General features: G+C 33.9%; 1 protein-coding gene across 2 annotated transcripts in view; it reads right to left on the bottom strand.

Annotated features, from left to right (window-relative positions):
• ZC2HC1A (zinc finger C2HC-type containing 1A) overlaps positions 1-14516 on the bottom strand; it is a 60394-nt gene that overhangs the window by 16247 nt on the left and 29631 nt on the right. For both annotated transcript variants that reach the window (XM_027089711.1, XM_027089710.1), the window contains exons 6-7: positions 5998-6097; positions 5269-5368 (exon numbers count right to left, since the gene is read on the bottom strand). In XM_027089711.1, coding sequence (XP_026945512.1) covers positions 5269-5368; positions 5998-6097 — 200 coding nt within the window. The remainder of the gene's footprint in view (positions 1-5268; positions 5369-5997; positions 6098-14516) is intronic.

Genomic DNA, 14516 nt, shown 5'->3' on the forward strand with positions numbered 1-14516 from the left:
GCCCTCAGGGGCCTTAGATGTTTCAAGTTATGAAAAAAAATCACCTTTGTTGATTTTAATATTGAATTTATACATCTATCTACATTGGGGGTTACTCTGTTAATAAATTTTGAAAAAGTACAATGAGAAATCTACTTTATAATGTATTTTTACATTATTTACAAAGTTTGAGAAATTCCAATTTGATAGTAATAATTATGGACTATCAATATCAATGTTTTTAGAGTGCCTCTATGCTATTTTTCTTTTAAAGGGTCCAATTCAGTAATGACAGTGATACACCCAAGGTCTGAAAGAAATTAAGGCAGGAATAAACAAATCCATTCAGCAGTAAAAGAAATCTTGCTACTGCTAAGGAAAAAAAAAGGAAGGTATTTTGAAGCCAAGCAAGCACACCTACACAGGGTAAATTTGGTGCAGAATAAGCAATTCTACACATAACGTAGAATCCCATACGAAATTCAAGGATATGTCCTGAAATTGGCACCTAAATTTGGTCAGAATCAACATGAAAGTGTATTTTTAATCTCTTATTGTTCTTTCAATTCAACCACAGTAATGTGTTTGAATGGATTAATAAAAGGTTTTTTTTAAAAAAACCCTTTGGTTCACGGGAACACTAATCTTTGGCCTAACTTCCTAGATATTCCACATGACTTAAAAACAGTTCCATTCTTGGGAATAAATGAAGAATCCTTAAAACCCATACCTTCAAATTATAAATATCTAATTCCTATGATAACTCGCTCATTCAGAAAAAAAGGGAGTGGCAAACTTTTCCTGTAAAAAGCCAGACAGTAAATATTTTAGGCTTTGTAAGCCACACCATCTCTGTCACACTCAACTTTGTCACTGTAGCATGAATGCAGCCACAGACAATATATAAACAATTGGGTGTGGCAATGTTCCAATAAAAACAATTGTTGGGGGCTTCCCTGGTGGCGCAGTGGTTGAGAGTCCGCCTGCCGATGCAGGGGACACGGGTTTGTGCCCCGGTCTGGGAAGATCCCACATGCCGCGGGGCCGCTAGGCCCGTGAGCCATGGCCGCTGAGCCTGTATGTCTGGAGCCTTTGCTCCGCAACGGGAGAGGCCACAACAGTGAGAGGCCCGCGTACCGGAAAAAAAAAAAAAAAAAAAAAAGTACAAAAAGATCACCTGTTCTAAAATATCAAAATTCCATACATGAGAGCATGCCAGTGTTTTAAGATTTTGAAAATCTAAATGAAAGGCAGATTTCAATGATGATCTTTAAAATTTTACTATAGTTATGATAAATATCACTAGATTATCCTGTATTCCTAGACAAAAACACTTAACTTTTTGTCAAGCTAATACATTTCTATAGATGATAAACTCTTCAATTTTGACCTAGACTTTTTAAAAGGACTATCTCTAGTTGCATGTAACTGCTATGATATCATTAGTATATCTAGAAAGAAACAATACTTTGGCAGGCTTTCCAAATATTCATAGCTGAATGAGCATTTTAAAAAATATTTGGCAACAGTATCAATCTATTTCTAATTTGAGACAAACTTTAACCTAGGGAAGGTCCTTGTTTATTGTTGATACCATTAGAATGAACCCTTAGAAAATAAGCCACTCAGTCCTGTACGACTAACAAAGCAGAATAGATAAAATAAAAAAAAAATGATGTCTGAAATAATTTGGGGAAAAAATTTATCAAGTGGTATTTTGTATCTTTGTAGACATCTATAGCTCTGATAATTTGAGGCACTCAAAGTTTTGAAATCTGTCATAAAATTAATGACAAATTAATTTTAATCCTAAACTCATCAATCCTATATAATGTAGTATCTCAATTCCATGGCAAAGTGAGCTTCCCTAGTCCAACAGCCTAAATCATTGTTATCCACAAAAGAAGCCAAACTCTGAAATTCTAGGTTGTGGCATTTCTATATCAATATTAAAAGACAGAGAAATTCAGAAAAATCTAAATAATGGTCCACACAAACCACACACATCAAAAGATTGGCTTATAAGAAAAGCCTGCTTCCACTCATACAAAAATATACTTAAAAACTAGACATTTGGGCTTCCCTGGTGGCGCAGTGGTTGAGAGTCCGCCTGCCGATGCAGGGGACACGGGTTCGTGCCCCGGTCCGGGAAGATCCCACATGCCGCAGAGCGGCTGGGCCCGTGAGCCATGGCCGCTGAGCCTGCGCATCCGGAGCCTGTGCTCCGCGACGGGAGAGGCCACAACAGTGAGAGGCCCGCGTACCACAAAAAAAAAAAAAAAAACCTAGACATTTATTTCTCACTTTTGTTAATATAAAGTATGAGAAACTAATTTCTTTTTTTTTATTAAAAAGTGCTCCTTACATGCATTCTGTTTCTCTAGTTTTACCACATCTATTACATTATATCTCAAAGTAAACTCCTGTTTTTGAGAGTAACTGAACAGAAGTAAATCTTTGAAATTTGACACTTTAGCTATTGAAAATTATCAGCTGAAGTATTCATTTAAGCTAGTAATTAACCATTAAGAAAATACAATTCTCAAGACATGACTATGTAAACTCTCTGATACAATTCAAGCATGGCAATATTTATTTCAAAGCTCTGTGTTTCATCATACGTCTAAAATCTCTAGGAGTAAAGAAAATCATCTTTTAGCTAAGAAAAAAATTTTCTATCAGGGGTATGTTTTGCTTAAATAAAAATTCTGTTTGTATCAGTCAACCCACAGGTTGTCTAGAATTATCAAACATATGAGAATTTTTCCAAGTAAAAAGATAAATTTTTCTGCGGTATGACTCCAATATATGCTAAACATTACAGACCACTGATATGTATGATTAAAGCTGACCACAATAAAGATTATATATACCATGCTCTAAATAATCAAGCCACTAAAACGACTCATTTTACTAATCTCAGAAGGGTGCTCAACTGCTTGAACATCACAGCTAGTCAGATGTCTTAATTCTATCTTTACTCAATCCTGAATTATCTGTGTCAATAAAAATGATTATTATCATATAAACCTCTAGTAATTTTCTTACCACTACCAGACTATGATTCTGTGATGGGTCAAAAAATTGACAAATGAGGAATTTATTGATTCACTATTTTTTTCATATATTCACCAAAAATTTGTGTGCCTATATGCCAAGCATTATACTATTTACATTTTGTAGTTATATCTGTAAGCAAAGCAGACACAGGGCTTTGCTATCACAGAGCTTATAATCTAGTAAGGGCAAGAGACAAATCATTACCTCAATAATCTAAAAAACATAACCAGCTGTGCCACTAAATAGTCATGAAGGATTCTATTCAATATAGTAATACAGTAATGTTCCAGTTAATACAGTAATATATTGATCAGAAGCACACATCACTACTCTCCTTCCAGTAGTTGGAAACAACGCCTTTAACACATAAGGATCATATATAAAATTGGGATTTAAATAGTTATGTTTGACAGTTTAATATAATATGGGACCACCAAAAATTTTAAATCTTTATAGCACTGTAGCAGCACATAACTTATAAAATTCTTGTGCCTAAAGCCTTTGCTAGTTAGTAAAAACTTTTCTCCTAAAGATAAATAAATGTTGGTCAGATTTTCTTAGATCATCTGTCAAGGTGTAAGCAGTCACAGAAAGTTGTCAGAGCGAAACAGAGAAAAGAGATATGCACAAAGTCATATAGGTATTTAGGGGCAAAGTAGGATCTAGAAGCCTAGCTTTCTAATCCAAAGTCAGTAACCCTTTTCATCTTACCAGCCAGCTTCACATGTCCTCTTTTAAAAACGGTGTCAGTACAACTTAATAGTGTCAACTGATAAAATTACCAGTATGAAAGGAAAGGTACTAAAAAACTACCAGCCTTTAATTCATAATCAACTAAATGAAACTACTGTTTGTAAAGTTAAAACATATTGCTATGTCTATACTTCAGTTAAATATCTAGTGGGTCAACTCAGCAGAGAAGCAAAACAAACAAACAAACAAAAATCGATGAGTTTTTTTTAGCACTGGAAGATGAGCTTTTTACTTTTCAACCACCTGTCCTACTGATAACCTGTCTCTTTCTTAAGGATAGCCTGTCTCTTCTTTTTGGAAGCACAACAAAGAGGAAAGACATTTAACTAATCAGATCTCGTTCTTTTTCTACAATAATTACATTAAACTCTTTTTAGGTCTTACACTTTCTATGTAGTCCAAATTAGGAAACAAAAGGCAGTTAGTCTCTATGGATAGATACCATCATATATATTTCCTACATAAAAACCAAAGTGAGAACCTAGATCTGAAAATAATGTACGCTATGTTTCCTAAATCAACTTTATCAGTATGTGTAAAGATAAAGAATAAGAGGCTGCATTGCCAAAGATAATCATATGGCAATTTCTTAATTTTCTAGTTTATCAAAATGGAAAATGAGTTTCTACTGGAATAGAAAGACTTCTATCAAAAACTCTAGTGTTATCAACAAATTTTCCCAGATTAAAATAATTGTTGAAAGCTTAATTATGCTACTTTATTAAAAGCCATGTATATAAAACCATAGAAAGACAAAAAGTATTTTAAAATTATTAATTTTTTATAGCATCTATCAAAGTATAAATGGAATTTGTATCCCACATACTTCTCATAATAGCAGGATCATCTTTTTAAAATTTATATATATTTTATGATTGTATAATATTCTTTTGTAGATTTTCACAATTTGCCATTCAAACAAAGCTAGACATTTGGGTTTTTTTTTTTTTTTTTTTACTTTATAGAAAAAACATGAAAAGAGACCAGTGTTTACTGCCAAAGAGACTCCAATTTGTATCCTGCTTCCAACTCTTAACAGCTGTGTAGCTTTGAGCGAATTACTCTGCTTCTCTGATCCTCTCATCCTATGGCAGTGGGTAGTTTTAATAAAAATAATGTAAAATATCTAGCACAGTGCCTGATACGTGCTTAAAAAATAATGATTATAAAAATCTACCATATTTTAAGTGATTTCCTTAGACTAGATTCCCAGAAATAAAATCATTCAATCGAAGATATGAATGTTTTTAAGACTCTTGATAAATGCCACCAGATTTTCTTCCTAACTGGTTATACTAATTTAGATTCTCAATAGCAGTGTGTGAGCTCCTGATGAGCAATATGTTAAAAGACAAACTTAGAAATTAAGATTAATGAAAAAGCCAATTACCTAAACAAAATAAAACCTTAGTATCATGTGTGTATATATATATGTATGTATGTATCACTAATAAATTAAATTCAATGTAGACTTACCCTACATGAGGGACTGCTATCCCTTTATGGGAGGGAGACAAGGTCTGAAGTTTGCTTCCCAAAGAGCTGCTAACTGAAGACACTTTACCTGAAGGAACACCTTATAATAAAAGAGGTATTAGTTTTAACGACAGTCTGAAAAACAAAAATCACATAAAACAGAGCATCTGACAAGGAAAACAGTGCTTTAGTGGCAATAAATCTTTGTGGCAAAATAACAAAATGAGTTATCAAATAAGAAAAAAAAATTAAATAAAATTTCCAGGGAACAACATACACATCCTTCATTTATAATTTCTGTATTTCTTTCTTACAATTTATATACAAATAAAGATATACTTCAGTAATCAATATTTCCTTCAAATCATTAAATATTTGTCTACTAAGGATAACTGTCAAGTTCAGAGAGGGATAGGTAGAAATGAGGGGAAAAATACTGTGGTCAAAGAATCAAGAGAAGAACTTGGTTGACTATTCTCAAGAGATGATATATCACTACAACACTGAGGGTAGACATATAGCTAAAAAAAAAAAGGACTATAAAATATCTAAAGTAGAAGCTACTGAAAGTTACTTTATTTCTAAACCAAAATAATTACTTATCCTCCACATCTCATCCTAATTATAAATCTATTTTGAATAATCCAGAACAGAATACTATATTCATTTCCTTTTGTACCAACACTGTTAAAAGAAAAAAAAATCAAGTTATTTTATGGATCTCATTACCTACAACAGTTTTGCTAGTGCCACTTGGCTGTGGTAATCGTGAAGATCCTGATGAGGTGGCTCCAGGAGAACTGGACTTTTTAAGTGCAGGAGGCTTATACTAAAATAATGAAAATAAAATATTTGATCATCATCACTCTTTGATTATGGATTGTAAACCAGTATTTCAAAAGCATACATTACCTTAAATGAGCAATCTCTTTATTAGTTCCTGAATGATCCAAATTCAGAAAGTGTAGGTTAAAATATATCACCTCACAGAGAGGTTTCCCAAAATATGTTTCTTCTCAAAACTGGAGTACTAAAAGTTTGGCTCAGATGTTGTACTGCTAAAATAAACTAAGAGCAACTTTTCCTCATTCAAAGAAAACAAAATGGATGAAATGGAAAAAAAATTTCCTCAATGTTAAGACTTTTTTTTTTTTTTTTTTTTTTTGCGGTACGCGGGCCTCTCACTGCTGTGGCCTCTCCCGTTACGGAGCACAGGCTCCAGACGCGCAGGCTCAGCGGCCATGGCTCACGGGCCCAGCCGCTCCGCGGCATGTGGGATCTTCCCGGACTGGGGCACGATCCCGTGTCCCCTGCATCAGCAGGCAGACCCCCAACTACTGCGCCACCAGGGAAGCCCTCAATGTTAAGATTTTAAATGCCAACCATAATAACAGAAAAACTTCGAAACACCCAATGATGCTCACTCAGTGGTGTAGCTTTAAAGGTCAATATTCTTACATGTTCCTGGGTATGGTTTTATATTTCATATATATAATCCAGTCATATTTCTTACTGATAAAAATTCATAAGAGTACCTATCAGTCTGAACAAGTTTTACAATAGCTGCTTAATGGATTATTGCCCCAGTGTGGAGAGAAAGAGCTAATTCTGGCTTTATTAACCTCACCAGACCATGTTAGATGAATGGGATGTGGGCTGAGAAAGATAGGGTATTTTAGCTTATCTCGTTTATTCTCATTTTTTCTCTCTTCTCTAGAGATATCACCGTTAATTTTATTTTACTGTCTCTTACTTGAGCCAAATTTTGCTCTGTTACTGAATTTAAAAGAATCTTATTGAACACCCACTCCAAGATAAAGAAGTGAATTTGCCCAGGGTTACACCCCAACTTAACAATAAAATAGGAATTAAGACTCAAGCCACCTTAGTTCTAGCCCTATACTCCAACTATAAGGTGATGACTTGCATGTATGTGTACTTGAGCCCAATGCATTATTTAGATTGCTTTGGACTTAATGAGAAAAATTGTTTTTAAACCTAATTTTCAAAAATCAAATCACATTTATAACCTATAAGCAGTATAAAATTTAAGATGTGCTTGCTACTAATGAAAACTGCTAAGCACAAATTTTGAACTAAAATATTATCTCTCTTCAAAATTCAGTATCTGACCTTTTGCAAAAACAAATCTTGGTAAAATGGTCTCTCTCTCTCTCTCTCTCTCTCTCTCTCTCTCTCTCACACACACACACACACACACACACACACACACACACACACAGACAAATAACATGGACATTTGGCAGTATAATGCCAGAAACTGCAATTTCTTAAGCACTTGGCAACTAGAAAACCTTCGATAACTGTCTGTCAAATGAACAAATGACTAGGAGACTTTGGAGATGAGCCATATAAATATACTGTTTCTTTGAAAACCTAAGGGGTATTTCTGGTTAGTGTCAGTCTCTCCTACTAAAATACCAATGCTAATGAAGACATTAGGCAAGATTTTAAAACTAACAATATGGAAAAAAAGACCTAACAAAGATTTGTCAAAATATTAGAGGCATGTCTACTAAAAATAGGGTCAATAAAATTGGATTAAGAAACAGGATTGGTGACCCACTCATACTGTGCTAATTACCAAAAACAGAGCAAAATGATTAGCATTAATAAAAGATACTGGTATAGCATATTACATATTGAGAGGTCAAATTTTAGGCAGGAAGGGCCCTGGCAGCATTATATACCAGTACTAGAAATTTTTATTCACATATTAGGAATTACTATTATTAATTAATGGCTTACAAACAGAAAAAGGCAGAATATTCCTTTCAAAAGGTGCTTTGATTTTCCCCTCCGTAGAGACCTCCTACTATTTTACTCAATTTTTTGGTCAGATCTGAGATGACCAGAACCTAGCCCAACTTTATCTATCTCCTGTAATATTTCCTATTACTTTCAACCCAAACTAGTCACGTTAGTTTCCTTACTGAATCCTCATACTACTCTGAATGCCTCTTGTTTAAAACATATTCACCTGTCTCTCAGTAACTTGCTGTTCCCCTGACCTAGATAATATGACTCCTTCCTTACTGACCTGTATTTTATCTATTCTACAACATCAAGCTGAAATTCTACTGGTAGGCTTTCAGGATGACTCTAGCTAGCAACCATTTTGTATAAAATTACTTTAATGATCAAAAGAACAAACTCTGATTTTATAGTTATACTCAATACATATTTCATTCGTCATATAAGTATTTGTTAGGTGATTATTTCATGTGTTTTTATACAGATCACAAATCTAATAAATTGTGTTAGTAACATATTTATATTTACGAAGACTTTTTATTGAAACTGGAAAAAGCTTAAAGAACGTGGAGGATGTTCATTTCTGATAAAATGGTAAAAGGTACTATTTGTACCAACCCTTCAACTAAAAAATTTTAAATGCTCAGGAAAGTATAAAAAATCATTTTAAAAGCACTGAATGTCAGATGAGAGGAAAAAGAACTGCCGGGCCAACACCATGTGAGATTGTAACAGGGTCTGGCCATCACATGGATTTGCTTTATGATTATGCATTACTAGATGGTACAGCAAACTAAAGCCAGTAATTTAATTTAATGTGTCTCCAGATTGGTAGATACCTGGAATAAACAAGTACAAATTTTCTCTGAAAAAGGCACTTCACAAGATTAATCCTCGAGAATAACATTTTAAGGGCAACAGCAGAAAATGGTCGATAATAATTACAAACATAATGATATAAGGAACCACAAATGGAAAAAGAAAGCAAGAACATATCCATAAAGGTCACATGATGTAACAATTATCAGACACATAACATAAAACAATTATGCTTACTACATTCAAAGATATAAAAGACAACTTTGAAAATATCAACAGGGAATTGGAAACTATAGAAAGTAACATAGAAAATTAGAAGAAGAAATTAAAAATAAAATAACAGATTACAAATTCAATGGTGCAGAAATGAAGCAGCTGTATAATCCTCCTATAGATAATCTATAATCCTCCTTATAGATACAGATATAATCCTCCTATAGATTTAAAAAAAGGATTTTAAGAGATTGGAAATCATCCAAAAGCAGTCCTTCTGGAAACTGTGTATCTCTGGGTTTAATTTCAGGAAACGAGAAAGAGAAGGGAAGCGGAAGGGAAGGGGAAAGGGGAGACAAGAAAAGGAAAATGAATACAGGAAAGCATGACCCATATTCAGCAAAAAAAGTCAACAGAAACTGACTTCAAGTGGGCACAGGTGTGTAAGACTTTGTAATTAAGAATTTCAAAACAGTTATTATAAATATGTTCAAAAAGTAAAGGAACATATACACAAGAATTAAAGGGAAATATGGTAACAGTGAATGAACAATATAGGGAATCTCAACAGAGAAATGAAATGTAAAATATATGCATTTTTTCAGATAACCAAAAACAGAGAATTCATTGCCAGCAGATCTGTACTATTAGAAGGCTAAAGAAACTTATTCGAGCTGAAGGAAAATGACTAAAAATGGCAACAGAGATTTATAAGAAGAAATGAAGAGGTCTGGAAATGATAATATGTGAGTAAATACAAAATGCAGAGTATATACATGTATGCATAAATATATATAGTGTGTGTGCCTATATACGTATAAATATATGTTCACATATTATTTTCTCCTAATTTCTTTAAAAGTCAGATTTTAAAGCAGTAAGTATAACACTTATAACAATATGCATCAAGAGTATTGATGGCTTTATGTCTACAGAGTTTTACATATATACAACAACAGCACTAAGATTGGTGAGAGGTATATAAACATATCAATAGACAGGGTTAAGTTAAAGATGCATTTTGTTATTCCTAGAGTAACGACTTTAAAAAATACAGAGACTTCTGGCTAGAAAGCCAATAGAGAAAATAAAATGTCTTCTACTAAAACAAGAGAGGCAAGGCAGAAGTAACAGAGGAATAAAAACAAAAATAAAGACAAAATAGAAAATAGCAACATAGCAGACCTAAACACAAACATATCAATGATTACATTAAGTGTAAATGCCAAAACACTTCAACAAACAGGTTGAGGTTGTCAGATGGATTAAAGAAAACTATAGGCTGTCTATAGAAGATGCAAACCTACAAATTTAAGTTAAAGAATAGAAGGAAAATTAGGATAATTAAGCTGAAACAGCTATGTTATCGATGAAACAAATTTCAACACAAGGAATGTCACTAAAGACAAAAAGGGACACTCCATATGATAAAAGAATCAATAAATACAGAAGCTATTACATTTGTAAATGTAAAACACGTTTAATAAGAGAAATTCAAAATACTTGAAGCAAAAACTGGCAAAATTACTTAGACAGAAAAGCTCACAATCATAAAGATTTTAACACATTTCTTAGTAACTGATGGAATAAAAAGAACATGGAAGATCTGAATGAAGCTACCAGCCACCTTACCTGACTGACATTTACAAAACTTTATACCCAACAACTGCAGAATACACTCTGCTTTTCATATGCCACAGAACATTCATTAAGAGACCACATGCTAGGCAATTAAACAAATCCCAATAAGATAAAAATCTTACCAAGTACCTTCTCAGACCAGAACAGAATTAAAACAACAACAAAACATCTAGAACAGCTCCAAACACAGTTGGTCCTCTGTATCCACGGGTTCTACATCCACTGGTTCCACATTTACAGGTTCCGAATCCATGGATTCAACTAACCACAGGTCAAAAAAAATTCCAAAAAGTTCCAAAAAGCAAAACTTGAATTTGCCACATGCACACAACTATTTACATATCATTTATACTGTATTTACAACTATTTACATAGCATTTACATTGTATTAGATATTATAGGTAATCTAGAGATGATCTGATTAAAATATGTGGGAAGGATGTAGGTTATATGCAAACACTATGCAATTTTACATTAGGGACTTATCCTTGGTGGGGCAGGGAGCGTGGGGTGGGGTTCCTGGAACCAGTCCTCCAAAGATACCAAGGGATGACTGTATCTGGAAGTAAATGACTCATATTTGACTAGACTTTGAGTAAAAGAAGTCACAAATTTAAATATGTTTTGAACTGAATAAGAAAAAAAAAACACATTCAGATTTTTGAGATGTAGCTAAAGCAATGCTAGAGCAATAAAACCAAAAGCTGTTTCTCCGAAAAGATATAATGAAATCAATAAATCTCTAAACAGAATAATCAAGGGAAAGAAACTAACCAGAGGGAAAAAAAGAGAATACAAAATACCTGTATTAGGAATGAAAAAGAGGATATCACAACGTATTTCTACGTTAAGAAGTTAACACCTTAGGTCAATAAATCCAATTACACAAATTACTTAAGAGATACAAATTGCCCAAACTGACACCAAGAAGAAATGAAAATCTGAACAGCTTTGTATCTACCCAAGAAAATGATGTAGATGAAAAGCTCTGAAAAAAAGAAAAACCCATACCTAGATGGCTTCACTGGTGAATTTTAGCAAACATACACAATAGGAATAATACCATTACTGTAAAAGTCTACAAAAAAAGAATTTACAAACTCTTTCAGGCAATGGAGGAGGAAATAACTGCAAATCCATATGAGGCTAGCATTACCCTGATACCAAGAGACCAGCTAAAAACATCAAACGAAGAGAACTACACACCAATATTTCTCACAAGCATAGAGGCAATAATTCTAATTTTTAGCATATCAAATCCAATAATTTATAAAAAGAGCAATAATTCATAACAAAATAGAATTTATTCATAGAATGCAAAGTTGGTTTAACATCTGAAAATAAATAAGTGCAATTCATCACATTAACAGAGTAACAGAAAAACTATGGTATTTCAATAGATAAAGAGCGTTTGACAGAATGCAAAATGCATTCTCGGTTTAAAAAAGAACTCTCAGCAATTAGAAGAGAACTTTCTCAGCCTGACAAAGGGCATCAACAAAAATCCACAGCAATATCGTACTCAATGGTGAAAAACTGAATGTTTTTCACCTAAGAACAGGAAGAAAGCAACTCTCTTTCACAACTTTTACTCAACACTGGACTGAAAATTCTAGCTAGTGTAATAAATTATTACAGGGAGAAAAAGGCATAGAGATTGAAGAGGAGGTAGTAAAACTGTCCTTATTTACAGACGACATGATTGTGTACATAGAAAAACCCTATGGTATCTACAATAAGCTATTATAATAAGTGAATTTAACAAAATAGTAGGGTGCAAGATTAGAAACAACGTCAAGATCAAACAAGATAAGGAAAACACTCTTGAAATAAATTTTGTTTTTCATCGTAAGAAAAAAAATTAGGTAATTGTGTATGATGATGGATGTTAACTAGACTTATTGTGGTGATCACTTTGTAATATAAACAAATATTGAGTCATTAGGTTGTACACCTGAAACTAATATAATGTTCTACATCAATTATATTCAATTAAAAAAAAGAACACCTAAATAAGCAAGAAATATAACAAATTCATGGACTGGACAATTCAATATTAAGATGTTAATTTTCCCCAAATGATTTATATATTTAATGTAATTTCAATCAAGCACTAGTAGACTTTTTTTGTAGAAACTAGCAAAACAAAAAAAATTATATATAATGTAAACAACCTAGAATAACCAAAGTAATTTTAAAAAGAAAAAACAAGCTGAAGAATTTAGACTACATGATTTTAAGGCTTATATGGTATAATATTTAGTATGGCAATAGTGTGGTATTGATAAAAGGACATACAGATGAATGGAACAGAACAGTATGTCCTGAAATAGAACTGAAAATATACATTCAACTGATGATCAAACAAGGTGCTTAGGCAAATTCATTGGGTAAAGAAGTCTTTTCAACAAATGGTGCCGAAACAACAGATTATCCATATAGAAAAAAATTAACAATTGCCCTTTACTTCACATCATACAAATATTAGCTTGAAATAATCCACAGATCTAAATGTAAGAGCTAAAACTATAAAATTTCTAGAAGATAAAGGAGAAAAATCTTTGCAAGCTTGGTAAGGGTAAAGATTCCTTAGAACCAAGAAGAAAAAAAAGTCATAAAAGAAATAATTTATAAATTAGACTTTATCAAAGTTTTAAGCTTTTGCTTTTCAAAAGCCATCCTTAAAAAAAAAAAAGCCAAGACACAGAAGGGAAGAAAATATTGTTAATACACATTTGAGAAAAGACTGAGAATATTTAACACATGCTTTCATTCAATAAGAGAACCTAAAATAAGGACCAGAAAAACCTTCCAGATACTTCACAGAAAACACAAATGACCAATAAGAACACAAAATGAGGGCTTCCCTGGTGGCGCAGTGGTTGAGAGTCCGCCTGCCGATGCAGGGACACGGGTTCGTGCCCCGGTCTGGGAAGATCCCACATGCCGCGGAGCGGCTGGGCCCGTGAGCCACGGCCCCTGAGCCTGCGCGTCCGGAGCCTCTGCTCCGCAGCAGGAGAGGCCACAGCAGTGAGAGGCCCACGTACCACAAAAAAAAAGAACACAAAATGATACTAAAACTAATTGGTTTTTGGTTTTCAAAGAAATGTAAATTAAAATCACAACAATACACCACCATACACTCACTACAACAGCTAAAATGAAAAAGACTGATAATACTGAGTCTGGGAAAACCCAAGACAGTGAAGATATAAACTCAATCCCAGCTGATTCAATGCAATCCTAATCAAAAATCGAATACAGGTGGGTATGTATGTGCACACGTGTGCAATGACGTTAAAAAGATAATTTCAAATTTATGTGAAAATGCAAAGGACAAAAATTAGCTAAAACAACCTTAAAAAACAGAAGGTAGGAGAAAAAGTTCTACCAGATATCAAGATTTATAAAGCTAAGACCAAAGCCAGAGGTATCATGCTCCCCGCCTTCAGACTATAATATAAAGCTACAATAATCAAAATAGTGTGGTACTGGCACAAAAATAACACACCTAGCTCAATGGAACAGAATAGAGAGCCCAGAAATAAACCCATGCACCTATAGTCAATTAATCTACAACAGGGAAGCAAGAATATAAAAGGGAGGGCTTCCCTGGTGGCGCAGTGGTTGAGAGTCCGCCTGCCGATGCGGGGGATGCGGGTTCGTGCCCCGGTGCGGGAAGATCCCACATGCCGCGGAGCGGCTGGGCCCGTGAGCCATGGCCGCTGAGCCTGCGCATCCGGACCCTGTGCTCCGCAATGGGAGAGGCCACAACAGTGAGAGGCCTGCGTACCGCAAAA

Source organism: Aethalodelphis obliquidens, unplaced genomic scaffold (genome assembly GCF_003676395.1).
Source record: "Aethalodelphis obliquidens isolate GAN/ISIS:26980383/991018 unplaced genomic scaffold, ASM367639v1 scaffold68, whole genome shotgun sequence".
Lineage (NCBI taxonomy): Eukaryota > Metazoa > Chordata > Mammalia > Artiodactyla > Delphinidae > Aethalodelphis > Aethalodelphis obliquidens.